The following is a 17,485-nucleotide window of genomic DNA, read 5'->3' as shown; positions in this document are numbered from 1 at the left end:
AAAGAAAAAAGCTGTATAATATATTATATAGTTAGTGAGATGTATTATGTAAATGCGAATGGTAAATGATTTTAACAATCGGTATATAATTTGCTGTAACAAGGTCATTGATTAACGATAATTTAAAGCAATGTTTAAGTCACCAAAGAAACTACTGGTGGTCTGTTTTCAGAACTTTATTAAGAACTAGATTGACAGCGCAAATAACAAAGGTGTTCAAACAAGTGAACCCAGACTAAATTGAGTTCGTCTGTTTTTCGAAAAGAAGGAAAGAAAGAAAGTCGGGGTTTTGTGATTGCTTCGGCTTCGTCGGCGTCGTAGTAACGCAAACACTGTAACAATTAAAAAAAATCTAGATACAAATGTTCATATAAACAATGTACACATGTTTAGCAAGGCCACACATCTTTGGCTATAACAAATGTGGAGTTATGTCCCTTGTACGATAAAAACAGACGATCTTTTGCTTTTGCTCGATCACTCTTTAAATATAATTGATATAAATCATTTATATAAAGATTTATAATTTTTATTCTGGAAATTATATATTATATTGTATAAGCCCATGCTGGAAGTGTCATAACATCACTGGCAATTGAATCATTACTATTAATTAAAACTATATCATGGAACAACTAGTCATAGCCAAGTGTGTTAGCCTGGTTATATTATTGTTCTATTTTTTATTCTCTGTTAGCCCAATAATTAATTATATATTGTACCGCTTCTAATTTTACTACCAAAGTAAGTAATAGAAACTGCAAACGCTACCCGAGTTATTGAAATATAACACGAGCGCAAAGCACGAGTTGTATAAGTTTCATCATGATGGTTGTTGGTGAAGTCACTGATGCAGTATGTTGTCAATGCCAACATTCAATATATACCGAACGTATAAATGAATAGTATGTTATTTATCCAAAACCTAGTGGTTGAACGGTTAATCTCCGCCTACTGCTGGTTTCCGTTCCAGAGTTTATGTATCAACGAAAACGCAGACAACTTTGTAACAATGGCAATTACCCTGTCAATTTTAACTGGGGAGTCAGTACTGCGTTTTGCTTTATATGAAAACTTTATTTTAATAGAAATAATGATATATGCATGACTTGGATACATGTTTAAATACGAAGGTAAGCCATCCTACATCAGGATGCAAACAGGTGTAAGTGCATTTCATATATAAAATCAACATTACTGTTTATGTTTAATTTGTTCTTACGTATATACCATAATGGTATTTTTGAATGACACCATAACGACGCTACTATTCTAATATGATATTAAAGGGAGGTAATGAAACAAAATTTGACAATGATTATACAGCAATGGTATTATTTTGTTTCTAAAATAAAATAATGCCTATTTAAAAAAGCTAAAAACTTAAAATGATATATTCAAACTTAATATTTTGTAACTTTGTAGTGAATGTTTAGCATTTTTTTGTATTCACCTTTAACACACACGTGGTTAACAAACGGTCCGGTGCTCATTGAGAAAATTACATTTTCAGTTTGAAATATGAATAACTTATAAGTAAAACGACAACAAAGAATAACAAGAATTACATATAAGAATAATTAAGCGATTGTATATGCGGTCTTTGACCTACTGCCATATGCGTTGTTTCAAACATTAACTGTACTCTACTTTTATTTAGTTTGATGTATGACTAGCTCTGTAATTTCAATTCAGTTTCATTGACAATCCTGTTCAACATAGACACCATATTTAAGATGTATACAACTTCACATCTGGTCAATTCTACAAGTTGTTTGGTGTCAATTTATAATATATATAATATATGCATTGATCAGAAACAAAGTATATTCGTAAAATTCAAGCATGAACTATTTGCCATATTTTCAACATACGAATAAAGCATTTTTGAATAGGTCATCGGTTTAAAGACTTCGCTTAAATTGAATGATATATCATACCTTTTTTAAAAATGAAAATTGATCCTATGTGAGCACTTCTGACGTGTGTTCAGATATAACGCGGCTATAATTTCGTTAGGTCGACATCAAATGGTATTGTAAAGTGCATTACGGTTTAAAACACATATAAGACTTCCCAGTTTGATAGGGAACATATGAACAATAATTAAAACAAATATTAAAACAATAAACCAAATAAACGTGTTCATGTAGATCACTTATTGTTGAACAAGGATCGATTTTGGTATAAATTGCAACAAATGAAAGACGATGCCGTTGTGGTTCCCAATTTTAGACGTTTATTAATTGCAAATACCCGGAGTTGATATTAGTAGAGAATTGTTTTACGAACGAAAATCTGTTTTGCGTCAATATTCCAAATATTTTCTCCTGTCAGTTTTATCACACAAAACTACGAACGTCAGGACATTTATGTGACTGTGTGAATGACCTGTCATGGCTTTTATTACGATGGAGTTTCAAATAAAATAAAACAAATGGCTAAATTTATGCTATTTAATAACACCACACGTATTGCTTATGGTTAGTACTGTAATGAATGTCAAAATAAAGACAGCAATCATTTCAAATGAATTGTTTTTGTTTAAAATCAAAGAGTGTTCTCTGGGCATTTAAAAAATCAACTCATGACAAGTGATTTGTAACATACACAGAAAATATGGGGTCTGTCATTTTTGTCCTATTCAAAAGTACTCTTAGAACGATAACATAACCAGATTGATAAATAGTTTACTGTTTAGGCCAAATGGTCCGATTTGTATTACCTAAAAAAGACTCTAGTAATCTATCAAAATAAAATCTAGCACTATAAAAACTAGCCTTATTACAGCACATTCATCAGTAGGAGTAATTTCCTAACAACCGTAACTTCGTTACCATGAAGAACCTGGCGCTTGTTTTCGCTGTTTGCCTTGTAGCTGCTCTTCTTGTAGACACTGAAGGTAAGTTGTTGACTGGCTTATGATAACTTCATACTTCCATGTACACTGCTTGATATGTTACTGCTTATGAATACGTTGAAGAATTTTTTTGGCAACAAATAAAAAACAGTATTTAATTTTAAAACAGCTGTGTTAAATGTATGTTAACTATTAAATTGTATGTTTCATGTTTGTATTTGATTAAAGTTTCATTAAAAAAGATACACTACGATTCTGGGTTTAGGGCTTGTCCCTGTTGTTTCAATGTCAGTCAAGTGAGTAATGTGCATTACGAAGGCAGTTCAAAAAAAGAACTTTTCGATTACTTTTCAGACGTTTTAAGATAAATTATTTGACAGAATAATGTGTGTTTTGCTTTCACCGGACATGAGTAAAATATTGAATTTGCACTGATTTTTTGTAAGATAGACAACTCATGATGCTAGGATGTCATACGCGGTTATATTTTTATAAATCATACGTGAATAAGTATTTTACTTTCATAAGTTTTTTTCCTTATATCCTAGTGATTTAGCTGCATAATGTTAGAAAGACAATTCAACTTGATTAAAGTATTTTATGACGTAAGGGTCTTATTTTCGTTTTGAATAATTTAAGTACATTTTATTACAAGCTTAAATATAGAGTGGCATTATAATATATATGTAAATCAGTGTCATTCAATTAGTTGATTGTTAGTCAAGATCTAGTTGAAATATATCAATAAAGAGATGCAGTCGAGTGGGAAAAGAAATAAACATTCGGAGCGTTGAGGCGAAATTAAACCAATTGCGATTTAGTAACGCTCAACTTGTCTTTTCTACTTTTCAGCATTGAATTATTCAAAATTACTAATCGCGTCTGTTTTAAAGATGAACATATTTGATCGATATTTTCAAGAAAATAATTATTACTAGAGCAAAAAATGTATTTGAGTTTTATCTAAAAAAATGGACTCAAAAACTATTTATGTATTTGATTCAGTATTCTATAAAATATAATCCAAATACTTTAATAGGGATATTTTTGGAGAGAATGTGATTTTTAAAAGAGTACTTGAAGTTTTAAAGGTGTATAGTTATTACTGACCAATCAAATGTCAAACTGTAGCTATGCAAAATATTGAACAATAATAATGTCGTATTTCAGCTTGGTCAGGGGGCCAGTGTCGATGTGGAAAGTGGTGCAGTAAGTGGGAATGGCCGCGGGGACGGTGTGGTAAATACGGCGTAGTCTGCTGCAAGCGCTGGGGCTGGGGCAGTAAGTTTTCATTATAATTTGTTTTAGTCTTTAAAGCCGGGAAAGTGTACTTTATATATAGCGATGTTATTTTATCTGATCTTTCGGGATTAGTGATTGTTTCCTTCATGCTTTTCGATGAAATATGGAGTTTTATCAGTGAAATAACGAAGTGAACATATGAATTTGATATTTTCAGTGCAAACTAAGGAGTGAAAATAAACACTTTAACAACTACTTTTAAAATTCATTGCAGTTACATCCCTTTGAGCGAAACTAAATATGTCACTTTTGAATACAAAAATATTGCCAAAAACCATTTGAAATTAAAAAAAGTTGCATAAAATTAAATAAATTTATATTTGGATACAAAAATCACTTACCGTTAATGGTAACGTCTTCCTAAACTTTGAAGCAGAATATTCAAACATGTGCATTCATGCAAACTAATTACAGACAAAAACAACTGCTCGAACATAAATACGATGTTATTTAATCGTTCAAATATATGTTTTTTATTTGTTTTGTCGTTGTTATACGTGATACGAACTTCCCAGAAAATTCACACAACACTCTACAGATTATTTGATGATTTGTTCTACCCCACACACGCCCTAAAGCTTGTAAACAACCTAGTATGGTATTCACGCTTGACCTGGAAAACGACATGTCTTCAAGCAAATAGACTGGTCTCTGACAGTGACGAATGACTGAATACCTATGTATCATGCACAATCTGCCTCTTGGTTATAAAGACACATTCGTGCTTGCTATATAGCGCACATGCTGGTTATCTTACGTTACGGCACAAGCATGACATGGAGTGGCTTCGGTGACTATATATATAACGTCAAACCAGAAATAAATGGATAATATAATTGTTTTTTATAACTTAAGGAAAACTGAACCTATTTTGAACACTTATCAGGTTATGGGGGAGGCTATGGCGGATACGGTGGTTACGGCGGATACGGAGGTTACGGTGGGTACGGAGGTTATGGTGGATACGGTGGTTATGGCGGATACGGAGGTTATGGCGGATACGGAGGCTACGGTGGATACGGAAGCTACGGTGGATATGGAGGTTATGGCGGATACGGAGGTTATGGTGGATACGGTGGCGGATACGGAGGCTACGGCGGATACGGATATGGAAAGAAATATTAAATATGATGGTGTGTAAAGTTTTGATATAAGATTTTTGTAATATTGCAAATCCTAGCTCGGGTTTTAATAACACTCATGTATTGTGTCAAATAACGACCATACACGAGAAGAAGTAATCCAGCATATTTTAATATTTTACAACATACTTGTAGCAACATAACCATTAAGCACATGTCTTGGATTTATGATTTGAGTTTAGAATTGTATACAGACTTTTCAGACATAAATCTTTATTTACATGATTTATAGTGTTCATTTAAAGCTGCACTCTCACAGATTGAACGTTTTGACAACTTCTTTTATTTTTTGTCTTAGAACGAGCAATTTTGCGTAAATATCTGAAAAAAACAGTGATAAAAGATTGATGTCAAAAGATCAAAATTTCATATTTCCTCTCCAAAGTTGATGTTTCATGCATTTTTATGTGATCTGATCGTTTTTCAACAGTCTTTCATCACTGGTTTGCAGGTATGTACGCAAAATTTTGCTAGTTCCAAGACAAAAAATTTGGAAAAACGGCAAATCTGTGAGAGTGCAGCTTTAATGCATATATTTATTCATTTCAGATATGTTAAAGCATGGCCATATCTTTGATCGACTGGACCGTTTAACGACCGTGATTCTTGCATTAACACATTTACACTTCTATGGTAAAATACTTTGAGTAATAAACATGCTAATGTTAACTTCTACATCTGAAATGTATTTGCTTGCTGATTCCTATTATGTAAAATAAATATCCGATGATAAATTATACATTAGTTGTTACAGTTATTAATGTTGCTCATTATTTCAACGAAAATTTTACAATAATGCTTTGCTATGCAATCTTTGAATGTCTGAAAAACTGTTTTCTGCACACAAGACACTTTCAAATGATATCAAAATAAAATGGGGGCATCAGGTCTCAAGTTTTCAAAATGTACGTATGTGTGGGTCGGTCGGCTACCGCTAGAGTCTTTAAACGAGTACATCGTGCATTTATACGGATGCGAAACAGTGGCATCAGCTCTTTTAAGAACTTATAGAAATCCGTGATTTAAGGTGACAACATTGTTGTTTCCGTCTAATTTTCGACACGTAATAACGACCAGGTTCTACCTGATATTTCATATTTCTGAGAAAATCCGGATTAGTGTGTATACATGGTTTAAACATCAGGCATAAGATAATATGAAAACACATTTTAACAAGCATATTTTGTAATAAAATCTTGACATTAAACTTTTTTGAAAACATAAGATAATATGATAACATGCAAACAGAACATTTTCTCTGTTACCATTCAAATTGCTTAAATTGCATGAAAAAGGTTTTAATCGACAATTTAATCGTTTTTTCCATGAGCAGATTTACTCGAACTTATCAATGTTTGACCACATACACATTTATTCATTTGAATTCATCAAGACAAACTAAGTTTGAAAAGGCAATGATAAGAGGACAAATATAAGTACTTCACAACATTAAATTTTAATATTATTTGATAATACATCATATCGCAATTAACACGTTAATGCAATATGCCTGAATAAAATGCATAAAAAATGTAATATGCATTAACATTATCAAGAACAATTTCTTTGTACAGAGTTATCTACTACCCAATAACGTTTATATCACGTCGACAACCTGTAAACATTGATGCCTTTGTTAATTAATAGCTACGTGGCCACCAATTTCCCAGTTAAAAAGCTAAAAAATATCGTTAATTTTTGTTACAGTACACAAATCATATGTTTTCGCTGTTTTGATCATTACAGACAATTAAGTTAAACATAAGAATGCATAAAAATATGTTTAGCATCAACGTATGATCTGTTCCTTTAAGCTCTGCGTACCGACTGTACACACCGTATTGGTACTTAGCATTCGAATGGCATTATTCACATACAGTGAAATAAATGCATCGAATATAACCCTGTACGAGCATATTGGTACATATGCAACCATTTCTCCCAGACTTGTCCGTGTAAAAACCGAATTTTCGTGTGTTTTTTTTAAATTGATAACAACAAAAAACTATAAAAAGTATTTCGTTTTACTTATAACAAAACGGTTTCCTCATTTTTTTCAATTGCTAACACAGAAATTTAAATCAAAAACAACAACAGTTAAACAGATTTTTCTCTTTTCGTTTTACAAAACGTTAAACGAAAAATGAAAAACGTTAACGCTGCAGTTCAATATATAGAGGATATATTTTTTTGGTCATGTTACTTTTAGCAACGCGAAAGTAGTTCCGAGATTACACATGATACGGAATCAGAAAACGACAGTATCATGATACGGATTTTTCAATACGGCGAGCTGTGTTTTCACTGTTGGATATGGAAAAGTCAAGTTATCGAATCTTATGAAAGTGCCTAGGGGATAGTAAAATTAAAGAGTATTTGCAAATTCTCTTAACCATGGCTAAACGCAGTATATTAATATATCCAAGCATGATTTGTTTTTGTAATGTAACATAAATGTTTCACTATATCTTTATGCGTGTTAAAAATAGAAATATCTACATGTAGTTACACTAATCTCCTAGTCAATACTTCCACATTACCTTCCATGACCAGCATTTGGCAATGGACAGTGCACCAATATAGACAAATGCAGTTTGACGTATTTTTAAACGATATCCTGCAGTACATGCAGTACAGACAGTACGTAGCGCAACCACATCCCGCTGGATAACCTCTCCTTAGGCTGCAATTGCAATGCTGGAAACAACCAGGAAACATGGTCAAGATGGAATAGTCGTGCTAGGGTGAGTGGATTCGTTTTCCCCGGTTTTGATGTTTATCGATCATTGTGAGGGAGGTAGTGCTATTTAAACACAGAACAGAACGTTTAACTCTTAAACACCGAATTTGCACAATACTATGTCTATATCGAGTATGACATTCACGATTGATATCAACTGCGCACAAGATTCATTGAAATGCGATCACACTCTTCCCGAAGAGCAATTGTCTATTCCTGAACGTTGTGTAGCTGCTGCAGACACACCCTCACCAATCCCCCGACCCCCAGACACAGAAGAGTAGACGTGGACGTGTAGAAAGTTTATGATAAGCCGCACTGTATGAGAATGTGCGCCGCTTGCTGAAACATTGACCCAGGGCGTTTACGTACCATACGCACGACTACTGGTTTAACAATCTGGCAATTTATCTTCGTCCAGTCAAGGGTCTCTTGGACGAAATAGAGGTCTGATTTGAATAAGTAATTGATTGCCACCAATACCATCACATCACCGCCACCGTAACGTTTATATAGCAATACGCAGTAACATGACGCCGCCTGTATACACGCAGTCTCCCATCAGTGTTGGAGATATCAGTCGTGATTGATTCGTCACTGTATATCACGAAACGCCATCGGCCATCACCATTGTCGACCGCCCATTGACGTCGAACGCAATGGTGATGCTCCGTAAGAATCATGCCGCGATACGGTCTCCTGCCACGTATGCCCCGCTCTAGAAGCCTGTATTGCGGTTCATTCCCCTACAGCCTACAATAAGGTTTGACGTTGAACGCGCAACGCGCTGTAACAATCCAATCTCGGAATTGACGTGTTTATGTAATTGTCCTGACGTGCTGACGTCATGCATGGTGCACCTGATCTTGGCCTGTCACTTCATTTTTCGTTTACTCGCTGAACTAAGCATGCTATTGTCGAACGAGACACATTAAGACGTCTAGCGACGGCTATTTGTGGAAGTCAACACTCTAGCATTGTTAAAATCCTACCACGATATGCATAACTTAGTATAGGCCTAGCAATATATAATTAAAAGATCAAATATTTAAAAAAAAAAAAAAAAAAAAATCACAACTTTTGTCGAAATTTGTCCAGTTAATCACTTTCAGAGTAAACATGTCATATTTTAGTGTTCAAAAATAGCATGGCGTAGTTTTATAAGTAGCACGTAAATTTGTTTTGTCCGCGTACCAGAAACATGAAATAAATACATTAATTAGAAGTTGATGCATGTATTGTCCGTCTGTTTTGTTCGTCGTATTGTGTATGTCGTTCAGTGTCTTTAAGGTCGTAGGCAGGTTTATATGTTATGTTTTACCATATAATGTATTGGAAAACATATTATGATGCATGTGGGAGTCATTGGGAGGACGAAAACCAAGTTAACACTCTCAAACACAGTGCAATTCTTTGTTATTTGTTAGTTTTACTATTTCGGTCCTTATCAAGCAACGCTGGTATACGCGTTAAAAAATACTGTTGTGCCAAGAAGGTGCCATAGATCCGGGCGTTGCTCTGGTGGAACTCCTCGACCTATACTTCGTCGCCCGCCTGTAGCTTCACATAAATAGCCGCGTAACCGCAATGGGTGGCGTGGTACTGGCTTTTTGAATCGGTTGTCGTCGCATTAACGACCACGCAATTCTTTATCAGCTGCGACCACGATTGCCCAAGTGTACCGTATAAAGTGTTTAGAGATGTATATGTAGACTACCTTTTTTTATAACACATGCATGTCGAATGGGATGTAGCTGGTTCGTCGTTACACAGCGGGAAATCTTACTGTCCGGGCAATACCGATGATAAAATTCCTAATTCGCTTTTGAAAGGCCTTTTCATGTTCCTTTGTTACGAAATGTTTATGTGTTTTGTATATTGCTTTTTATAGAAGATTAGATCAGAACTAAACGGCAATTGTAATATAACAGGTCATATTTTAGTATGTGAGCAAATCTAATTTCTAGTGAGGATTTTTATTATGCATCGTAGCAGTATACGTTTGTACACGTTTAAACAAACTTCTTCATGTACAACAAACAGAGTATGTGCAATGAGGTAGGTGATCATGTAGCGACTGGTATCGTGAGCTCTGAAAGCCTCTGTGTTTCTACTGTATATAAGTTAGCCTTGTCGAATACAATCTTTTGACCAATCTAGACGTGCTCCACTCTGTGATCGGGCACAGCTGAAAATGCACACCATTCTTCTTGACAACGCTCTGTAATTATAGATAATCTGTTAATTTCAGAATAAGTATGTTATTCTACACCCAGCCATGGCATGGCAATAAGGTGATGATGACGTAAACTAATATGTAGAGTGTTAACAAAATAGTTTATCCCTGTAAATATAGACCAGGTTTTTAACTCGGAATTACGGCTTGCGGGTGGAGGAAAGGATGGGTGTCCAATTGCTCCTTTTTTGTCCAGTTTTTCATCCACAGACAGTCCAAGAACAATAAGAAACAAACTAACAAGAATATAAGTATCTTCCATGGCCGAGAGTGTAAGATAGGTTCATTCCGACCTGAGCGTAGGGTGTTTTGCGGAAACGAGGTTTACCGAGTTTCCGCAAAACACCCTGCGCGAGGGTCGGGATGAACCTATCTTACACGAGCGGCTATGGTAGATGCTTTTTCTCCCACCTCAGATAAACAACATTAAGTAAAAATGTATTTTTTGCTGGAACTCTTTTGTGTTTAGTGAAAATTGCTCATGGATATGCGATAGCACGTGGTTGTCATAGATATGCGCGCAATGATCCAGTAAATGTTAATAGTCAAATAGGTCTTTTTAAATAGTTCTAAGGAGAATGAAGCATTATTTCTTGAATGGTGCGTGAAAACTGTTTAATGGGGACATTTGAAGCGAGAAATAATTAATTAACGTTCTAAATATTACCATAAGACAAGATTTCCTTGATGCTACCAACGACAGTCTTCAACAAGGGAGGTAATTACAATGTTGTGACCATTAAAAAAGGAGTTCCATACGGGCATTTTATCTTCGCCCGTGGGCAAGATAAGAATATCTAGCATCGTTAAATTATTGGATCTACTTATCTGAGGTGGGAGAAATAAATCTCTTCGCTTCCAAGTACCTGCTCGATACAAGAAATGGATGTTTCTGACCGATGTACATGTCATTGAAGAGTGTATACGAGTATAAGAGAAAACATGGTCAGCATGGTGATTAGACTATCATCCATGGAAACCTTAAATGTCTATTACATTGTCATGTTAACAGGTCAGAGAATTTCGTTTATTGTGTTACGAAAAGATGATAGTTCAACATCATGAAGCAAACAATCGCGAAACAATATACTAAGTAGCCAGTTTTTTCATATTAAAACAAGTGTGTTTTCATTTTAAAAATTCGGTAAAAATGATTCGAGATTAACCTTTACTTCAGTGCATTTTATTAAATAAGTCTGGAGAAAAAACCCAGTATTAATAGTAATGTTGTATCGTCTCATTTTTATTTCATGGACTAGCTAGAGGGTTTACTATACAAAGAACTGTACAAATTGAAAAAAGATGCGACATTTTAGCAAACGAATATTGCGGTTTTTATCTTTGACATTTTCAAAAGGCAAGGGGCGGGATCGCAAAGACCACCCTCATAGGATTCCGTAGTGAATGGTTAGCAAAATTGTTTTTATAATATACCAAACACAAATCCACTCTCACTTCTTATATTGATATATCAACTAGTATGTCAACTAGAAGATTTGGGGAAAAAACGTAACTGATGTTGGAAAAACTGGTGACCAAATCATTTTGCATGTCCTTTTTAATACGAACTAAACCGATGCTACATTGCACTGTTGTCCGTTTCTATGTTGTTTGCGTTATCATAAAAAGTATATTGTGTAAATCTACCTGTATGCAATAAAATATCATTTAAATTATCAATATAACATATTTTGCTTCCGTAACAGGATCTTTACAATAGAAATTAAATAAATTAATCACTTAAATTGTGTGTGTTTTTTAAGTTTTGAGCCTGGATCCTTGTCCTTCCCTGCAGCTTGTTTCGATTTTTGTTCTTTTAATATTAAAGTGACACTCTTATTCAAAATCAATACATACACTTGTAAAACAAACATACATTTTGTGTGATAAACCTTTAACTTCTTACTATAAAATGCATTTATGGAAAATATTAAATACTGATAACAAGCTTGTAACCGTGTATTTAATAGCTGAAAACGCAAAAATATTAAATGATTTGTGAATGCTAAAATATTTACTGTGATCTAATTTAGCCTCATAAAGTAGATATACCGTGTTTTCTGCACGTTTCTTACAAATGTAACTCGGTATCCTTTATAAGAACAATTGTTGTCGACATTTATTTATCCTTTTTGATATATCAAACCATTTGTATTAATTGTGGTAAATTTTATTTGGGAGTAAGAGTGCATCTTTAAAATATTATTCTTAATCAAAACAATAGTTTCATTTAAGGCAAAATCAATTGCGAATATACATCGTGAACCATTGATTATTAGCATACACTTGTAAAAAGTAAGTCATTGGACGTGTCAATCAAGGTGCTCAATAGGTTAATAACAGATTAAGACATTGTGAATCCTCTCGTTTTTGGATTAATTTGTACATTATTCAATACATACTACGATAATCTAATTTGAAATTTTTGGCTATGCATGCCATTGTGTCCGGCAGATCACTTGATTTGTAATACTTACATAGGGCAACAATAATAACCTTTGCAACATTGACTAATGCTATGGACTTAACGGGTTAAACATCTGAATTAAGCAATTAAGGTTAGATTGTTTAATAACTTAAGCTGATTACTGAAACGTATGTTACTGTTTCATTTTATCATATCTTGAAGTACGAATTCATTTTTTTCTTTCAATTATTTACGAAAATGATTAAGTCTTTCTTCTTAGATATATTTGAAAGATCACGTGTTCATAAATAATTTAATACCCCTTCAATGCCATGTCATTGTTTTTTCAAAATATTTGTCTGTAAAATATAGTGGCTGATTTGCCATATCCGAATGGGTTGATAAGTTATCAATAAAATAGCAAATTAATCAATTTATCGGCGGTACTTTTCTTTATCAAAGAGGTCCATACATGTACAGGTTATGTTTTTTTTCCGTTGATTTTGGAAACAGAAACAGGTGAAATACGAATCCACTTCAAATGTATTTTGATTGTCAAAATATCAAACCTTTTATCAACTCATAACAAATACCATTTGAACCCTGGCTGGTCATTAGCACAAAAGATAATAATGATGATTAAATCCAAATTTAGAGTTGAATTACTGTTTTAGATATGGTTTTATCCATAGTATTGCTTGGGCGAGTGGTTCAACGGAGCATCCGGCGTCTCAAATGCAGTGTACCTAAGGATGTATAGAAATACATGAATATACACTGACAAAAAGCTTAATCTAAAACGAAGCGACATATTGGAGTACAGTTTGAATCATTATTTTTGAAATCTGGCTTAATTTTGAATTATAAATGCGCCATATGGCGGTGCAAGAATGTGACAATGCACCAGTTGGCGGTGCAAGAATGCGAAAATGCGCCAGTTCGCGGTGCAAGAATGCATAATATTCGCCACATGGCGGTGCAAAAATGCGAAAAATGCGACCAGTTGGCGGTGCAAGATGCGAAAATGCGCCAGGTCGCGGTGCAAGAATGCAAATTATGCGCCACATGGTGGTGCAAGAATGCGACAATGCACCAGTTCGCGGTGCAAAAATGCGAAAATTCAACCAGTGGCGGTGTAAGATTGCGAAAATGCACCAGTTTGCGGTGCAAGAATGCGAAAATGCACCAGTTAGCGGTGCAAGAATGTGAAAATGCACCAGTTGGCGGTGCAAGAATGCGGAAATGCAAGAATGCGACAATGCACCAGTTGGCGGTGCAAGAATGCGATCATGCACCAGTTGTCGGTGCAAGATGCGAAAATGCGCCAGGTGGCGGAGCAAAATTGCAACCATACTGCAATAAATATTTTAATTCACAATTTAGGAAACAAAACAGCTAAGAACTTGTGAATTATTCCCATTGTGAACAAGAGATCCGCTGTACGATTATTGTTATCTTTGAGGATACAAATGCAATATATTTGAAAGTAGTATTTCAAATGCTTCTTATTAATCCCGGATCCAATCAATACGTTTAACTCGGATATCCGACAAATTATGTTAACATTGATATTTAACTTACTATTAACGTGTTCTTATGTGGCTTCTTTACTTTACAAAGACAGTTCATTATTTATAATTGAATTGTAAATACAATATGTGAAATATAACAAAGGATGAAATAGTTCGATGAATAAAACATGCCGACAATAAATCTGTTTAACGTTTGTCGAAATCACTTTGGAGCGCAGTGAGTATTTGTTTTTACATTATATGTTTGTTCCAATATACTATTTTCAAACATAAGATATAGCAATAGTGTGTTCACCTTTGCTCAATAAACCTGAATTTTAGTAATAAAAACAAATGAATGAGCAGTTTTCTTTTGAATGTTTTGGGTTACCGCCTTTGAACGATTTGGAGATATTGAGTTGAAACATTTAAGGGTTATCGCCTTGAATAGTTTGGCGTTACCGCATTTAAACAGTTTACTGCCTCGGAACGATGTGGGGTTACCGCCTTTGATTGCTTGGGGTTACCGCCTTTGAAGGTTTGGGGTTACCGCCTTTAAAGGTTTGGAGGAACCGCCTTTGATTGTTTGGGGTTACCGCATTTAAACAGTTTACTGCTTCGGAACGATGTGGGGTTACCGCCTTTGATTGTTTTGGGGTTACCACCTTTAAAGGTTTGGGGTTACCGCCTTTGAAGGTTTGGGATTACCGCCTTTGAAGGATTGGTGTTACCGCCTTTGATTGTTTGGGGTTACCACATTTGAACAATTTACTGCCTCGGAACGATGTGGGGTTACCGCCTTTGATTGTTTGGGGTTACCGCTTTTAAAGGTTTGGGGTTACCGCCTTTGAAGGTTTGGGGTTACCGCCTTTGAAGGTTTGGGATTACCGCCTTTGAAGGATTGGTGTTACCGCCTTTGATTGTTTGGTGTTACCGCATTTGAACAGTTTACGGAACGATGTGGGGTTAATGCCTTTGAAGGTTTGGGGTTACCGCCTTTGAAGGTTTGGGGTTACCGCCTTTGAAGGTTTGGGGTTACCGCCTTGGATGGTTTGGGGTTACCACCTTGGAAGTTTTGGGGTTACCGCCTTTACAGGTTTGGGGTTACCGTTTTGGAAGGTTTGGTGTTACCGCCTTTGATTGTTTGGGGTTAATGCCTTTGAAGGTTTGGAGTTACCGCCTTTGATTGTTTGGGGTTACCGCCTTGGAACGGTTTGGGGTTACCGCCTTTGATTGTTTGGGGTTACCGTCTTTGATTGCTTGCGGTTACCGCCTTATAAAGTTTGGGGTAACCGCTTTAGAACGGTCAAAGACACATAGAGTATAAACATATATTATGCATTTCACAATTGCCTGTAACGCGGACGCTTTCTTTAAGTTTGAAAGTTGGAACGCACAGAGAATGAATATCATCAAACTAGCAATAAATAACGGAAATATTTTTATTTTTTCATCATCATCATCATCATCATCATCATCATCATCATCATCATCATCGTCATCATCATCATTGTCAGCACCATCATTATCATCATCATCATTGTCATCACCATCATTAGCATCATCATCATGTCAGCACCATCATTATCATCATCTTCATTGTCAGCACCATCATCATCATCACCATCATCATTGACAGCACCATCATCATCATCATCATCATAGTCAGCACAATCATCATGATCAACTATGGAAATGATCGCGTTGGGAATTTAAATTATAATATGATTTGTATCGAAACAAGATTATATTTCCCATGCTGAAGATGATGATCATGCTGATGGCTACTGAAAATAAAATAACACTACTGTTCCCTTTCTTGCTCATATTACACCCAAAATGTCTACACTAAATCTCCAGGGCCCAAATATTGTTACATGTTTGGGAGGTAAAGTCCTCAAATATCTGTTGTTTTATTCTTCACTCTCATTTTGGACCCATAAACGAATTCTTGTTTTCATAAAATAAAGCATTGCCTATCTTATCTTCCTTTTGAGAGATTAACTATACTATAACTATAATAAATACTTATGAACGTAATGAAGCTGTATGAGATGGAAGAGGAAGTACACCAAATGACATGAATATATGAACTGACCAATTTTTACTAAGGAACGCATCCTTTTTGCTTTTATTTTGGAAGCATCTTGAAGATTTAACGTTCTGTCATGACGGTGTTCAGTGTACTATCATGTGAACATTTGACCAGATTCTTTGTTTATATCATTTAAATGACCCGGCTTGATGTATTGAGGGAAAATTTGAAGAAGAGTCTTGTAACCACGTTCTTTCAACCTGGCAGGATTAAAACAAATACCAATTCTCTTCAGAATTTGGTAATAATAGTAAATACAGAGCAAAAAATACTAACTCCCATAATAGTATATGTATTGTAGTTTCGGTAATTCATTTAACATACCATTACTTATTAATAATACACATGTTACTATAAATAGTAACATTTTACTATAGAAATTCGTTCCCGCAATACTGATTATCGGCTCCGCCCGTGAGATTATCACGGCACGTTAGGGCGATTATGGCATAATTGCTTGACGAAGACAAAAACGTGTACACTGACGTCATTTTCACGAAAATAAATAATGACACCTTCCGTGTTTCTGTAACGAGTGCTACCCCAAACCGTACCGGATGTTTACATTCGGTAAAGGTCATTCATTAATCAGTGAGACAAGGAAATGTTTTGTTGAAACGTTTTGTTTTACTTTTTTCGCTGCGAAATGTAAATTATTCCAGCGAAATGGCTAGGGTCATTCAAACCGAGATTCTTATTAAACTGCTCCTAGGCTTGATCGACCCTAGCTGTGCTCACCTATTGAAACGAACATCACAATCAGCCGATGTAAAACAGGAAATATGTGAAGAATGGAAAAATTGCAGTCTTATTCTGAAAACACGCACAAAAAGGTTTGCTATTTTGAATTCCGGTCACTTGTTATTTTTCGCAGCTAATGCCATTCAAAACCATTTTATTATATCTCAGTTTTAAGACTTTTAGAATAGATGCTAATTATATGACATATCCTTCATTATTCCGCAAAATCATGTTTTAAACCATTTGAAATCATTGAAAATGACAAAACATATGTATTATACAGGATATAAAGCCCTCGGGCAATTATTCCTTCCACTGGGGCAATTATCAACCAAAAGCCATGGTCAACCATGTATTATTCTATAAGAAAACGTAACCCTTTCAAATGACGCCATAATTACATAGGGTTACCGGGAATCAATCTTTATCATTGTTGCCAATGACTTCTTGA

General features: G+C 35.0%; 1 protein-coding gene across 1 annotated transcript; it reads left to right on the top strand.

Annotated features, from left to right (window-relative positions):
- The first annotated feature begins 2,838 nt into the window (after positions 1–2,838).
- LOC128202806 (shematrin-like protein 2) lies at positions 2,839–5,287 on the top strand. Its single transcript, XM_052903957.1, has 3 exons — positions 2,839–2,902; positions 4,031–4,141; positions 5,049–5,287. Exons 1-3 carry the CDS (start codon positions 2,839–2,841, stop codon positions 5,285–5,287), a joined length of 414 nt encoding a protein of 137 aa, XP_052759917.1.
- Positions 5,288–17,485: the final 12,198 nt, after the last annotated feature.

Source organism: Mya arenaria, chromosome 9 (genome assembly GCF_026914265.1).
Source record: "Mya arenaria isolate MELC-2E11 chromosome 9, ASM2691426v1".
Classification (NCBI taxonomy): Eukaryota; Metazoa; Mollusca; class Bivalvia; order Myida; family Myidae; genus Mya; species Mya arenaria.
Note: the sequence above shows the minus strand (reverse complement) of the source record. Positions and strands in the feature narration are given on the sequence as shown.